Raw genomic sequence first — 15,193 nt, forward strand, 5'->3', positions numbered from 1 at the left:
CCCTACAACATAGATAGAGGAGGTAATGTACGGAACCTAGTAGCGTTGCGTAGAAGGAGTTGTACTCGCTAGAACGTCAACATGGGATTGAATAGGTCGTAGAGAGAATAGGTCTCAAGTGTATAAGCTCCTGAGAAGGTATATGCCCGGGAGGGGAGGTCCCGGGAACTGGGGCTTAGGGGTGGACATCCTCGAGTGTTGGAGGTGGTACCGGAGAAACGGCACGTAGTTCGATGTAAGGGGTAGCTTCAATGTTACCTAGATCGAGATCCCAGAGCTTGTGGAGCAATTGGGGAGTTCGAGGAGGTTTTGGGGAGGTTGGTTCACCAAGGTGTTAGGCGTTGGGGAGCTTTAGTATTGTTCGAGGGAGCTTGGAGACTCACTCGGATTGCTTAGACGTGAAGTAAAAGCATATATCCGACTGTATAGACAATTGTAGAGGCAGTAGACAAGAGTAGAGAGAAACAGAGATAGAGAAACAGAGAGTAACGAGAATTCCGTATAGGTAGCAGGTACAAAGGGACAGGGACTGGACCTATGTAAAGGGTGTGTGTTCAAAATATACCAAGCTGGGGCTTCTGGACGTTGCGGCGCTACTTAAGTAGGTATGGGAAGTGAACAAGAGAACATCTAGAAACATGAGGTAGCTAATCTAGGGAGGAAGGTAATCGAGATTTAGTACTTAAAGGGGTTGGCTATTAGGAGGGTGTTATATGCGTATCGGGGTGAACATCAGGACGTTTGGGTAGGTATGTCAGGGGAATGGTGATAGTTGGGGAGGTGCGTGGTGATACATCAAAGCTTACCAAAGCTAAATGGAACTTGATTATCAATGCTAGCAAATGTTACATTATCAACATTCCTAATTCCGGAGCTAGGCCCGCCTTGAAAGTTGCGTTGGAAGAGGCAAGAACAAATTTTACTGTTGATGATGAGGGTGGTTCAGAGTTGGACACGGGCATCAGGGAAGAGCGGCGAAGGCAGGATGTCATTATGCTCTCTGACGACTAGGTGAGTTGCATGGTATTTACATCCTATAAGCAATGTACTGATATATTCTGATACTGCAGACTGTCTACAATGCACTCATGGAACGACCTTCAAAGTTTGTCATTGACAACATTTCCTCTCCCTGTCTCTTCACATGATACCATTGAATCTTAATGTTTGCCTACTGTAATTGATTCATCGTTAATGTCATTTGTTTGTGCATCTTTTCCTCGTCACGTGAGCTTCAGTATTGAATAAACAAGAAGGAGCTTGCATAAGCATGGTATATGAAACTGTATAAGACAGTATAAAGGAGTATACAGAGGTAATATGAGCCTTCTATAAACACGTATGAAGACAGTATAAGTGGGTGTATAAGGGTTGGCATAGATGGTGTACAATCGAGCACAATGCGTAAGTATAAATAAGGGTGAGGAGCTGTATGATTCTGGTATATTTGAGTATATTTTTGCATTTACCATATGTGTCCTCTTTTTCCGTTATACAACCCTCGAAGTGTATAATCAGGTATAAAGTGTACAGAATTATATGGATTACACTGTTCGGAACTTGCTGATGTTCATCCATGCATCACATTCATACATCTTTGCACATTAATCCATACATTCATACATACATAGTTATTCCTCCAAGTCATCTGAGGTGTCCCCAAAGGTGTCGTAAAGTATGCACATCCACATCCATACATACATAGTTACTTCTCCCAAGGCATGGTCTTGTCAGTATCCCCCTCTTTGGCTTGAGCCCTTGAAAACCAACATCACCGAAGATTGATCCCATCAATAAAATATTAGTTGTTCAAAGTTTAAATCTGAATATACCTGCAGGCCACGGGTTTAATCAAATAAACCTCATTTTTTGTTTTCAAAGCATATAAAAGGCCCAGGGTTTTTCCATTGTGGACCCACCTTTTTCCCAAAACTTACAACATGATGACCAGCTGTACAATCATCACCACCACCCCTTCTGCCAGTACCTCTTCACAACCCACCAATCCCCCGAACCCTGGCAAAAACAATGAGGATGAGGAAGAAAGCATTATGCAGAAAGCACAAGAAAAGATTAGGAGGGTGAAGGCAAAGAAGGCTGAGAAAGAAGCCAAGAAGAGAGCTGCAGAGGTGGAGGTAGCAAAGAAGGCCGCTGAAGAGGAGCAAAAGAGAAAGCAGGTCACTGCATGAGCTGAGGCAGCAAGAAGGAAGGCAGCGCAGGATGCCCATGATAGGGTCAATGGGGCCCATCAGCAGGAAGTAGAGGAGGAGGATGGCAGAAGCTGCTACTGCCAGGAGTCAGCTGGGGACTTTGCCCAGCAAGACCTCTGTTTCTCCAAGGAGGCCAGTAGTGAAGGTCCCGAAGGTGGTGAAGAACAAGGCCAAGGTACGTTATCTATCGCCTTTTCTGCTTCTGACACTAACTTGCCCTTCTACAGCCTGTCAGCAAGGATCTGGATGACAATGATGATGGCAAGGATCCGAACAACAATGATGATGGTGACAACACAATGAATATGCTGTCATGAAGTACGTAGCTGCTATCATTTTCCTTTTCTCACTGTTTCAACACCTTTACTTGTACAATTACATCACTATCAAATCCCATTGATTACTGCCTGACCGCCATCATCGATTACCAACCCACCTGTTACCCTTCTCCTTCTACTGGCTTCCGCCACCTTCCTTGTTCCTAAACTGTACAGCATTACATCATCATTTCTCACAGATCGAATTATATATAAATAGCCAACCCCCCACAGCCTGTCCCTTCTCTTGACCTCTCTGTCATTATCTTGGGACCAGGTATGTGTTACTTATTATTACCTATGACTACAATACTCAATATACCTCAGTCATTATCTTGGGACCAGTCCGTCTCTGCTCTGCTTAGTTGCTCCGCATTACCACTCTACTCAGTTGCTCTGCTTAGTCACTCCACTGCTACTGCTTTGTGACATTAGGTCAAGATCCATTACTGCACTGACAGCCTACCAATAAGGTTGTCCTTGCAGGATCCGTAGCCACCACGGCTTCCTCAGTCCTGCCCGATTCTGAAACAGCCGCTGCCAGAGTAGACTGCTCCACGCTCCTACATGCACTTGATACCAGAGACCAAGCTCACTCCCACAACAGCAACAATAGTTGGTACAACTCCCAGTCTCAACCTTGCCCCAACGCCCTTCCCAACCCAATCCAAGAGCCACTTACTGTGAATGATATAACCTTCCTGCCAATTCCCCAGCCCCAATTGCCTACTCCTATCATGTCTACCCCTGCTCAGACTACCTCTGCAGATGAGCTCATGACTCAGCTCATTGAACAAGTAGCCAACCTTGCCACAGCCATGGAGGAACACTCGTCCTCCAAATCAAGCATGAACAAACCTGAGGTATTCAAGGGTAAAGACAGTAATGAAGCACATCGTTTCGAAAATTTTGAAATGTTTTGTCAACTAGTACTACATTTTCAAAAATTCCGATATTTACAAAATATCATGCAATTTGATTTAGTTAGAATTTGTTTGATGAATCTCCAAACTATGTAGGAATAATAAGCATAATTGGTACTAAAACTCACATAGTTAGCTATAGCTATAGAGGATGAAATAGCGGACAACTTCTTTTTCCTGAATTGTGGCTTTGACTTGGCTACTGGCCATAATGATAAAGGTCGAACAATTCCTCCGCAATCATGTAATCAGTACTAATGTAGGTTGCCCGGAATCATATTTTACTATGGTGACTACCAGTTAAATATGAAGTGACAGGGCCGGCCAAGCCTTTTAGAATTACAATTTTTGTAGAAGTACAAGTACAGTTGACTCCCTCTTAACCCATACCCCTATAAACCCATACTCCCTTATACTCCATACATTTTCTGGGTTACTGACCTCGTTTGCAGGGAAATGCCATGCATAACCCATAACTCTCCCATACCCCATAATCCATACCTTTTTGGGGTATTCCTATATTTCTACCCATAACCCATACCTTGATTGCTATCATTGCATTTGATACTCCCAAAATAGGATCAGTAAGTAAACAATTAGCATAAAATCAATACAAAACCAATAAAATGGTCAATTTACACTAATTTTGAGCTAACATAACCCATGATAACCCATGTATGGGGTGTTACAGCTCCCGATTAGGCAAATTGTCACGTATGTCACTTAGTGTGACTACCCCATAAACCCATACTCTCCCATAACCCATAGGTCTGGACGTCCACGGAGGGGTATGTGTTAAGAGGGAGTTGACTGTAATAGTAAAATGCAATGACTGTTGCTGCCCACAGAGAGCAAACGGAGTTTGGGTTATGTAAGCAGCAGTATATTCAAAACGCGGAACTTAACAAAAATAATGGTTCCTCGTTGCCTCTCAATGTCATCGCTCGATTTTCATTCTACCTCCAATGACAGTGACCATTGACTTACATTGAAAGAACATCCTCCACCAAAGAAGCACAGATGTGTTAAGAAGACGTCAGGGCCGGAATCGGAGCAAGAGGACAACAACAACAGTGACGTGTCAGAAAATACATCAACATGGGATTGTATAAAGATTGAAGGAGAGGGTGAAGAAAAATACCTCTGTTTGATGACCTCTACTGACCGAACTACAAGCTCTGAGGCCCGAAAGTTCAATCCGAGGTGTGTCATCATTTATAACATCTTCCTCAACTGATTGATTTTTTGTTGGACATCATTCTTGGTCTACCGGGTCTTCTCATCATTGTCACTTTGCGCAAGGTTGGTTATGTAGGATGGATGATGGTTTACCTCCTCACATTGCCTCTCTGGAACGGTCTCCTCCCCACTTATGTTTTCTGCCACTTTGATGACTTTTCATGGGGTCAAACTTGTATAGTTTCCGGCGACAAGGGTGGGTAATTATGGTGATAAAGAGGGAGATTTTGATTCAACACGTATCATGATGAAGAAATGGGCCGAGTTTGAATGTGAATGTCGGTGGAAGAGTGGCACTCAATTAAGGGATCCAAATTCCTGCGAGAAGTATGCTTCTACTGCGACTCAATTTGGTTTTGAAGTACTGACATGTTATAGGGCCAACAGTAACTGCTACTCCTTGGTTACTGATTCGGACACCTTCCATCAGTATGATCGAAACAGCATCTTCTGTCCTCAGTTTGACCAACAACATTCCACCAATTATGATGCACCACCTTCAAATATTTCACCTCTGTCACGCTACTCTTCTCCTGTTGCTCGTTCAATGGAATCACCCCAACCCCGGAACAACTTGAGAAGTCCTACGCTTCAGCAACGTATCCAATCCATTCACAGTTAATTTCACTATGATATATAGATAGATATAGATAGAGTATATATTCCTCTGCCAATCAATACGTCCTTCCTGCTCTATTTTGATGCTCTATTATGTTTGTTTTCATGAAATATGAAGAAAGTTACATTGAATCATGCTCAAAATATCAGCCACTCATGCAAAAGGACTAGAATTATGAGTGAAACTGACTGACAAGTTGCTCAAAATACCCAAAGAATATTTGAAAAGATTTGAAATGTTCTTGAAAGATTTTGAAATCTCAAACTGGGCTGCCAAATTTTCAAACTTTCACACATATTGCAACTATATAATATTTGAGTACATTCAGCATTTTCATCGAACTTTCTCGCATGTAACACCTAATTGTTGTCTATTTCAAGGGGACAGTTTTCCTGATGAAGTACTAACCCACTTGGAGAAGCATGACCTGTACCTATGACCGGAGAAGTGTGAATTCAAACAACAACAGATTGAATACCTAGGCCTTATTATATTGGAAGGGGAGGTGTGAATGAACCCGGTAAAAGTAGCTGCAGTTTGCAACTGGCCAGCCCCCCCTAACCTTTGAGAGCTACGAGGGTTCCTTGGATTTGCTAACTTCTATTGGCACTTCATATGAAACTTTGCGAGGATAGCCAGGCCCCTGAATGACCTCACTCGGAAAGACACCCAGCAGAAAGCATTTGACACCCTCCGAGAGGCCTTCATCTCTGCACCCATCTTAGCCCTATGGACTCCAGACAGACCAACCTGAATCGAGGTAGATGCATCAGGCTTTGCTACTGGCAGTGCCCTCATGCAGAAGCAAGATGATGGCCAATGGCATCCTGTCGCCTTTAGATCAGCCTCTATGCAACCAGCAGGACAAAACTACGAGATGTATGACCAGGGAATGCTAGCCATCATAGAAGCATTGAAGGACTGGAGGAACTTTCTAAAGGGACTACCCCACCCATTCGACATCATCACTGATCATTCCAACCTTGAGTTTTGGCGCACAGCTCAAGACCTTACCCGCCGACCAGCTTGCTGGGCTCTATACCTTTCACAATTTGACTTCCACATGATTCATCGCCCTGGTAGAACAAACACTCAGGCTGATGCTCTCTCTCATATGGCAGCCCACCAGGCACTAGACAATGAGGATAATCAGCAGCAGACGGTCCTTAAGCCCAACCATTTCACCAAAATTGCAGCCCTTAGAGGATTGCATCCAGAAAGCCTCACAGCAGGAAGCACAGGTACTCGAAGGTCTCAAAACAGTCAAAGAGCATGGACTACAGCGCTTGGCTAATGGGATCGCCGAATGGGAGGAGGACAACAGTCTAGTCTATTACTAAGGACGAGTATATGTACCAGCAGACGATGACCTATGCACAGAAGTACTACATCAATGCCATGACCATCCCACAGCTGGACACCCTGGGCTCCATGGAACACTTGATCTAGTTAACACCCACTTCTGGTGGCCAACACTGCGCTCCTTTGTGGAGAAATACATAGAGGGATGTGAGACATGCACATGCAAAAAGATCCAGCAACACCCACAAGCTGTAACTCAACCATACCATTAGACATACCTTTGGGTCTATGGGAAGAGGTAGGGGTGGACCTGATAACACAATTGCCTAACTCCCAAGGATACGACACAGTCCTAGTTTGCATGGATCTCTATGGGAAACATATTCATGCCCTCCCATGTACTAGCTCCATCACTGCGGAAGGCATTGCTGGCATCTACTACAGGGAAATCTTCCGTCTTCATGGGCTCCCTCTCCACTTCAAGTCTGACTGCAGGCCTCAGTTTGCAGCTAAACTCATGCAATCCCTACTTGCTAGACTGGGAATAAAATCAGACCTTACATCCGGGTATCTGTAAGACCTGGGTCAGAATAGGTCTTAACGTAGGGTTTGGTATGAAAGAGTTTATGTTGTAGCGTGCTAGGAGCAGGCTGGAGCTCGAAGGGAGCTACGGGAACTGCGACCGAGGACAGGAATGACCTAGTAGTGGCTGGGATGTAGAGATATGACCCTTGAAGGGGTTCCTATAAGGTCCAGGGAGGTCCCTAAGGCATATGGAGGTTAAGTAGAAGTATGGAACCTAGTAGTGTTGCGTAGTAGGAGTTGTACCCGCTAGAACGTCAACGTAAGATCGAATAGGTCGTAGTGGAAAGGGGTCTTGAGTGTGTATGCTCCTGAGAATGTATATGCCTGGGAGGGTAGGTTCCCAGGGACTGAGCTTGAGGGTGGACGTCCTCGAGTGTGGGAGGTTGTAAAGGAGAAGCGATACGTAGTTCGACATAGGAGGTAACTTCGATGTTACCTAGATTGAGGTCCCAAAGCTTGAGGAGGTTTTGGGGAGGTTAGCTCACCAAGGCTTTAGGCGTTGGGGAGCTTTAGTACTGTTTGAGGGAGCTCGGAGACTCACTCAGATTGCTTAGACATGAAGTAAAAGCATATATTGGATTGTCGAGACGATCATAGAGACAATGGACAAGAGTAGAGAGAAACTAAGAGTAAAGAGAAATCTGTATAGGTAGCAGGTACAAAGGGACAGGGACTAGACCTATGCAAAGGGTGTGTGTTCAAAATATACCAAGCTGGGCTTCTGAACACTACGGGACTGCTTAAATACGTATAGGGAAGTTAACAAAGGGACATAGTATGAAACGAGCACTGAATGGGGTTTCTAAGTACATGAGGACGGAATGAGGGGTGCATGTACGGGGTTCCAGGACCCTGTCGTGGAGTTGTTTGGTTGAATTGAAGGGAACTAAGGATCGTGGAGGTTGTTCTAGCAGTAACGAGGTCTGCGGGACATTGGGAGTGTTCTCAGGGGTTCAGGGAAGGGGGCTGAGGAGGTCGGGAACTATGTTATGGAGTTTATGGGCTTTGTGATTCGGGGTGAGGCACAACAGTATCGTCCTCAGTCTAATGGTCAAACTGAATGCAGACTGGGCAGGAACACCTTCCCATGGCAGAGTTTGTAATCAGTTCACAAACCCATTCTGCACTAGGCATGTCCCCATTCGGGTTAACCTATGGATATCTCCTCTTGTTCAACATCCCAGTGGGACAACGCAGTGGGATCCCAGTTGTAGATGACTGCATACGGATACTCCGAGAAGCCCATCAGGATGCAGGGGCTGCCTTGCACTTCGGGAAAAAGCAGCAAAAAGAGGGATACAAACAAGGGAAATGGAAAGCTCACCAGTTTCAAGTCAGAAAATTTGTCTGGCTCAGCGTGGAGGACATCAACCTCTAACTATCCAGTGAGAAACTAGGAGATTGGCAGCTTGGACCTTACCAAATCTTAGAAAAGATTGGACCCCTGGACTACCACCTTGACCTGCCTATCTCCCTCAACCACATTCACCCCATCTTTCATGTTGACAAACTCTATCCCTGGAAAGGTAACACCATCAATGGAGAAATACCAACACCACCAGAGCCGGTCTACCTAGAAGATGAAGATGAACTGGAATATGAAGTAGAGGAAATTCTAGATAGTTGGGTCCAGTGGAAGAGGTTGGAATACCCTGGTTAAGTGGAAGGGTTACAATGCAGGGCATAATTCCTGGGAGCCAGTGCCCAACCTCAGACGTGCTCCAAAGATCATTTGAGCCTTCTACAAGAAACACCCCACAGCAGCAAAGGCTTGACCATCAAGGGCAATGGTCATAAGAAGGGTGGTAATGTCATGAAGTACGTAGCCCCTATCATTTTCCTTCTCTCACTGTTTCAATGCCTTTACTTGTACAATTACATCACTACCAAATCCCATTGATTACTGATCCACCTGACCCCCATCATTGATTACTGATCCACCTGACCCCCATCATTGATTACTGATCCACCTGTTACCCTTCTCCTTGTACTGGCTTCCGCCGCCTTCCTGGTTCCTAAACTGTACAGCATTACATCATCATTTCTCACAGATCGAATTATATATAAATAGCCAACCCCCTACAGCCTGTCCCTTCTCTTGACCTCTCTGTCATTATCTTGGGACCAGGTATGTGTTACTTATTATTACCTATGACTATGATACTCAATATACCTCTGTCATTATCTTGGGACCAGTCCATCTCTGCTCTGCTTAGTTGCTCCGCATTACCACTCTGCTCAGTCGCTCTGCCTCCCTGCTCTGCTTAGTCACTCCACCACTGCTGCTTTGTGACATATGCACCCTGCAAGTGATGCCACACCAAATGGATCCCTTGTCTGATGCAGGTAGGCAAGAGGTGGGAAGGAACTTCCAACCCATCTGGTGAACGCCTAGCCATTCTAGAAAGCAAGACGGCCCAATCTCTTGCCAACGATTGGCAAATGTGGGATGCACTAACCCAGGGTGATGCCTACCAGTGCCAAATAACGAAGAAATTGAACTGGTTGATGATAGAGGTGAGAGTAGGGAGAGGGAGCACTGGTGGGCCAACAATTGGTGGGCTGTCAAGATTATTGAGGAACAGGCACAGAGTGATCCAAGAGAGCAAGGAAGGGGAGAAGGAAGATCAAGAAGGAGTCGAGAAGAATGGAGGAGATGAAGAAGTGGAGAAGGAGGGAGAGGAAGAAGAGGAGGTAAACAAGGAGCCAGTGCCAAAGAAGGCCTGGTTTGAGAAGGGAAAGGAAAGGGAGGAGTAGTGTAGACCTTGGACATTGAAATTGGCTTTGTGTTGTCTTCTTGCCCTCTTACTTCCTTTTTTTATATATACTTGAATTTGTACAACAAAAAATTCATCTTTGGGCCATGGGTTGGCAAAAGAAAAGTAATTAATCCAATCAGTAATTTAAGTGGAAGTGATTGATGATTTAAAAGATATGAGATGAAAACTGTAGAGGTAAATAGACAGTACAAGGGAGAAGGTAAACACTCAATTTGCTATCATTGTGTTTACCCTCTTGATGCAATGAAGTAAGCTTTGGTGGAAATCAGAATTTGGGGGAAAGGAGAAAATGCTTTTGATGATCAAGGTCCAGGTTTGTAAGGGCATCAAGTGTGGCAGTAGGTAGAATTTTGCATTCCGTCAGTGCATTCTGCATTCACGTTCGCATTTTGTGTGTTCATATCCTATATATTAAATTTCCTGGGGGCACTCATATCAGACACACAGAGTATTGGTAATGGTGACAAAGCAATATTGCTGCAAAGTGGCTGTGGATCCTCTGCATGAAGCACTCAGAAATCTGCTGCAGAGCAGCGCGGCACAGCCACTTTCCTTCATGTTGAATACCCTTCAGATAAATTTCCTTGCAGCTCTCATTTTCTGTACTATTTTAGAGACATCTAACTGCTTCCATGTAAGTAATCTTTTTGCCCAATTATTCTAATAACAGTTGGTTCCTGGAGTGAACCATTCTTTGTCCCAGAAATGATAATCTCAATTTTGCATTCCTAAACACAATGTCTGGAGATACTCATACCTATCACAGTTCTGACAGAGCTGTAATGGTTGAGAATGCTGATGGAGAATTTCAGTGTCCAACCAGTGTCAAGCATCTGAATAGCAACAATGACTCTGGGCTTTACATCTCCCATTTGAGGCTGAAGGTTGGAACACCATTGCTGATTCTCTGTAAGTGGGATCCACATCTGCGAAAGCTAGATTTTTGGCTAGCACCCAGCAGCAAAAGTACTCTGAGCAAATTTGGACAGACTGCTGGGGATGCTTTCATTGCTGGGAAGCACTATTAGATGCTCCCAGATCTTAGCCAAAATCCCAGCTTTTCCAGATGCCAATGTCACCAGAGCAAGTTTGATCCACTGCACTTCCCTGGTTCTAGATATTAGAATACCAGGAGGTGACAATGCAGAAGACACAGGACTTAAACCATGCATAACACTGTCATGCCATGACCGACTTCCCACTTCCCCTGAGCTTCTTAACAGCCTCCCCCGACCTCCACCCTCCTTTTCAGCCTCACACTAACCCCTCACATCTACCCCCACCCCATCCTTTGATACTCACAGCAGCTCCCGGACCACTGGCGTTACCACCACCTTAAGAGACTAGGGACCTCCCCAATTACACACAACACTCTATCCCCATTCATAATCAATCTCGATTGTCCAGTTTATATACTATTTCAATGTTTACTTCTCTGTACCCATTTAAGCAGTCCCATAGTGCCCCAAATGGCAGCTTGTTTATATTTTGAACACACACCCTTTTGCATAGGTCCAGTCCCTGTCCCTTTGTACCTGCTAACTATATGGATTTCTCTTTACTCTCTGTTTCTTTATCTCAATCTCTCTACTTTTATCTCTCATCTCTATGATCGTCTACACAATCCAATATACGCTTTTACTTCACATCTAAGTGATCTGAGTAAGTCTTCAAGCTCCCCAACATCTATCATTTTGGTGAGTCAACCTCCCCAAGCTCTGGGATCTTGACTTAGGTAATGTTGAAGCTACTCCTCATGTCAAACTACATGCCGCTTCTCCATTACCACCTCCACTGCTAACTCCCACTTCCCGGGACCTCCTTCCTGGGCTTACACTCTATCCGGAGCTCTCACGTTTGAAGCTCACATCAACTACTAGCTATAACGATCCTACGTTGACATTCCTAGCTACTACAGTTTGTACTCTGCAACATTCCAACGTCCCCTAGCTCCTGGTTATCTCCGTCTCCACCAGTTGTCATCCTAGGGACCTCCCAGGACCTCCTAAGAACCCCTTCAAGGGTCACTTCTCTCAATCAGAACTATTACTAGGTCATCCCTGTCCTCGGTCGCAGTTCCCGTAGCTCCCTTCGAGCTCCAGCTTGCTCCTAGCATGCTACAACATAAATCCCTTATACCAATCCCACCCTCAAGACCAATTCTGACCCGGGTCTTACAAGCATTAATAATTTCAAATTTGGATGAACCTGCCATTTACAATGAAGAGACATCAATTTCCAGTCTGTCTTGCTTTTGCAAATGCTCAATCAACAAATCCCAATGACAATTAGTGAATAAAATAGCCTTAAATCTGCACAGACTGCACTCATATGCTCTACAACAAGACAAGGGGTCAAAGCTATTTAATCCAAAGGTCAAGTTGTTTGTTGCTTTGTATTATACAAATTTTTGAGGCTGCATAGATTACTTAAGCAATGTCTGATTTAGAACATAGAAATTATATTGTGAGGTCTGATTCATACTATCTCCAATTCATCCTATCCCAGAGGTTCTTTCAAAATAAATGACCAAATGTTAAATGTCAAGCACTATGTCTAGCACAATATCTATTATTTGTTTGAGTGAGGAGTGAAATAACAAGTATATCATGTGGAGAAGTGAAGCGACAACAAATAGGGGCTTGGGGGCTTGCCCCCAACAAGCTATGAACCCGGCTGGAGTGAGGTGCGAGATTTGCGAGCCACCGTGGCATAGGCACGGGTTCTAAAGCTTGTGTGCTCATATATTTATATTATGTACAATAATATGATTTTAGTGTTCAATTTTTAACTATTTCAATTGTACTGTAGTTAATGTGTGCATAGACTGCACAGTATGTTAGTGGAACAATAGTTACATTTCAGTCAAAAGATTGAAATTTAACAATACTTATGTAAACTCTGAATGCAATCCATATATGAAAGCAAATTTGATGAATTGATGTTGCGTCCATATGCTTTCAGGTGCGTTCACCTTATATGCATTCATTTTTGATCTTGGCGTTCACCTGCATTCCATGGGTTCAGGTGCGTTCCGGATGTGTTCCGGCTCCACTCAAAATTAAATTGCAAATTTTGAGTTAGTTTCAAATATTTTGTATTCTTAAATAACAATGACTGCATCATTCAATTTTGACTAAATCCCCCCCGTGTGATCATACTCCAAGGTGATCTTGTTGCATGTTCTTCATCCTCAAGGCTGACTGTTATTTCTATACACAGTAGCTTGCTAGGCTGTACCATTGCACTGTCACTTTGTCAGACAGTGGTCTTCAAAATGTCATATTCTGTTTCTGTGAGTTTATTCATTATCTATCATTTCATGAATACTAAGCCTGTTATAGAACACAGCATCACCACCATGGATTGGTATGCATATCTGCATAATCAAGGGCAAATACAAGGCTTATCATGGTTATGTCCACCATGTCAATCCAAGCAATTTGAGTATCAGTAGATTGAAGATTGTGGTTGAACTTTTAGCCCACACATACAATGGCACTAATTCTCTGGTGACTGTGGAATATGATGGTATCCGGGAATTTGAGTGAGTCTATCTCTCCATTTGAAGTGTTATTTTTGATATAGCTATGTACTTTAGACATTGGCGGACATTAGCTGAAGTCCAACCATTGGGTCTATATCAAACATCTTACAATCTCCGGCCAGATTATTTTCCACCACAACTTGATGTACCATATATTCCACAGCCTGGGCCAGAAGTTGTTCCTGCTTCACCACACCATTTCCTGCTGCCTCGGATGTTACTCTTGATACCTTTCGGGGTGTTCAGGTGAATCAATATTTCTTACATCCATGTCTTGGAAATTACCCGAGTATATATTTTTTCAACTATCAACAGCCTCTGGAGAAAATCAAGCCTCAAGATCTACACTGGATACTTAACCAAAAATCACTTGTTTTCATTGATCCCACTCATTCCTTGCATGAAGGTTATGCTAAATGGGTATATGTTGATAATGGAATTGTATCACTCAAGAAGCAGGGAGGGCATACTGAACAACTTGAACTTGCAGTTGTTCAAAGGCCCATGGTTCCCCCAGCACATACTTGCAAATCACTCCTGGCAATCATTGAAGGGAGTCATTTTGGTAAACTAGTGTGTTGCATTTACTGGACAAGGGGAGAATGTGGAGAAGAAAAACTATGGGTTGCCATTGCAATAAATGCAGGGACTCTTTCTGAAACACTTCATCATAATGTTCCCAGTTTCTAGATCACATACTGTAGCAGTGAAAACAGATGATGAGGTGGAAAAACATGGAAAGTCCTTATCCTGGATTTACACAGCAAGCTTATGGTCAATGTATAATATTGTATTGTTGATTTGATGTGCTTATCTCCAAGAGTTTGACTGTACCATCACATAACACAAGCAATGGTTGGTATACACTAGCTCAGTAGATATGGTTCTAACTACAATCATATCAGGTTTCGGAATTGTGCTGTCCTATACATGCAATTAATGGATGTTTATATCTACTGCTTCTTCCTCATCTTGACTGCCTTGACCATATTGATGTCTTTTGCTTTTCTCTTCTGCTGTTGGTGTGATGGTTCAGTAAGCTTTACTTTCTCTCTTTACACCTCTTCAGCTTCATGATTATATCCTTTCCCTTTCTGTAAATTATCAATGTTAGTAGTTATGATGAGGAAAAATCATACCACTACTTCTTCATCATCATTTCCTTCTCTCCTCTTTCCTACAGTTACATTAGGGCCAGTAAACTGTGGATTCCAACCCATCTCATGTGGTCCAACATCTAAGCCCCATTGATGACTACCTGCAACTCCTGCCCTACTGGATTCATCAAACATGATTTTATCCAATAAACTAACTGCCTCATAATTGACATCAGCTCCTTGTGATTTTTTGGATTTTCCATCCACAGAAAGACCTGTCCATGCTTGATGAACAATTTACTGGTCCACATCAGCCAAATTGTCAGGGGCATCATTAAGAAATTCTTCCCAGTGTTGATAAGCAAGTAGTAAGGTGCGAGCATGAGCAGTGGTATAGTGAAGCATATTCAGGCGCTCCATTTCTGCAGGTTGGGGCAGTTTAACAAATATCCAGTTATGAGTTGCTGCCAGATCATCAAGGAGGCCACCATTATAAACTGTTGAGTTGATCTGAATTTTTGGATCAGGTTTCTGTTAAGATCATGTACACCGTGTAACCATGCCAGGGCCACAA

At 43.6% G+C, this 15,193-nt stretch overlaps 1 protein-coding gene across 1 annotated transcript; it reads left to right on the forward strand.

Annotated features, from left to right (window-relative positions):
* Positions 1 to 12,584: 12,584 nt before the first annotated feature.
* C8R40DRAFT_1269144 (uncharacterized protein) lies at positions 12,585 to 14,250 on the forward strand (the record flags this gene model as incomplete). The annotated part of the gene is made up of 7 exons (XM_046234016.1): positions 12,585 to 12,661; positions 12,802 to 12,813; positions 12,901 to 12,939; positions 13,198 to 13,270; positions 13,320 to 13,522; positions 13,577 to 13,768; positions 13,838 to 14,250. 7 exons carry the CDS (start codon positions 12,585 to 12,587, stop codon positions 14,094 to 14,096), a joined length of 855 nt encoding a protein of 284 aa, XP_046079590.1. The 3' UTR covers positions 14,097 to 14,250.
* Between the last annotated feature and the right edge of the window lie 943 nt (positions 14,251 to 15,193).

Source organism: Lentinula edodes, assembly GCF_021015755.1.
Source record: "Lentinula edodes strain Le(Bin) 0899 ss11 chromosome Unknown C8R40scaffold_69, whole genome shotgun sequence".
NCBI lineage: Eukaryota > Fungi > Basidiomycota > Agaricomycetes > Agaricales > Omphalotaceae > Lentinula > Lentinula edodes.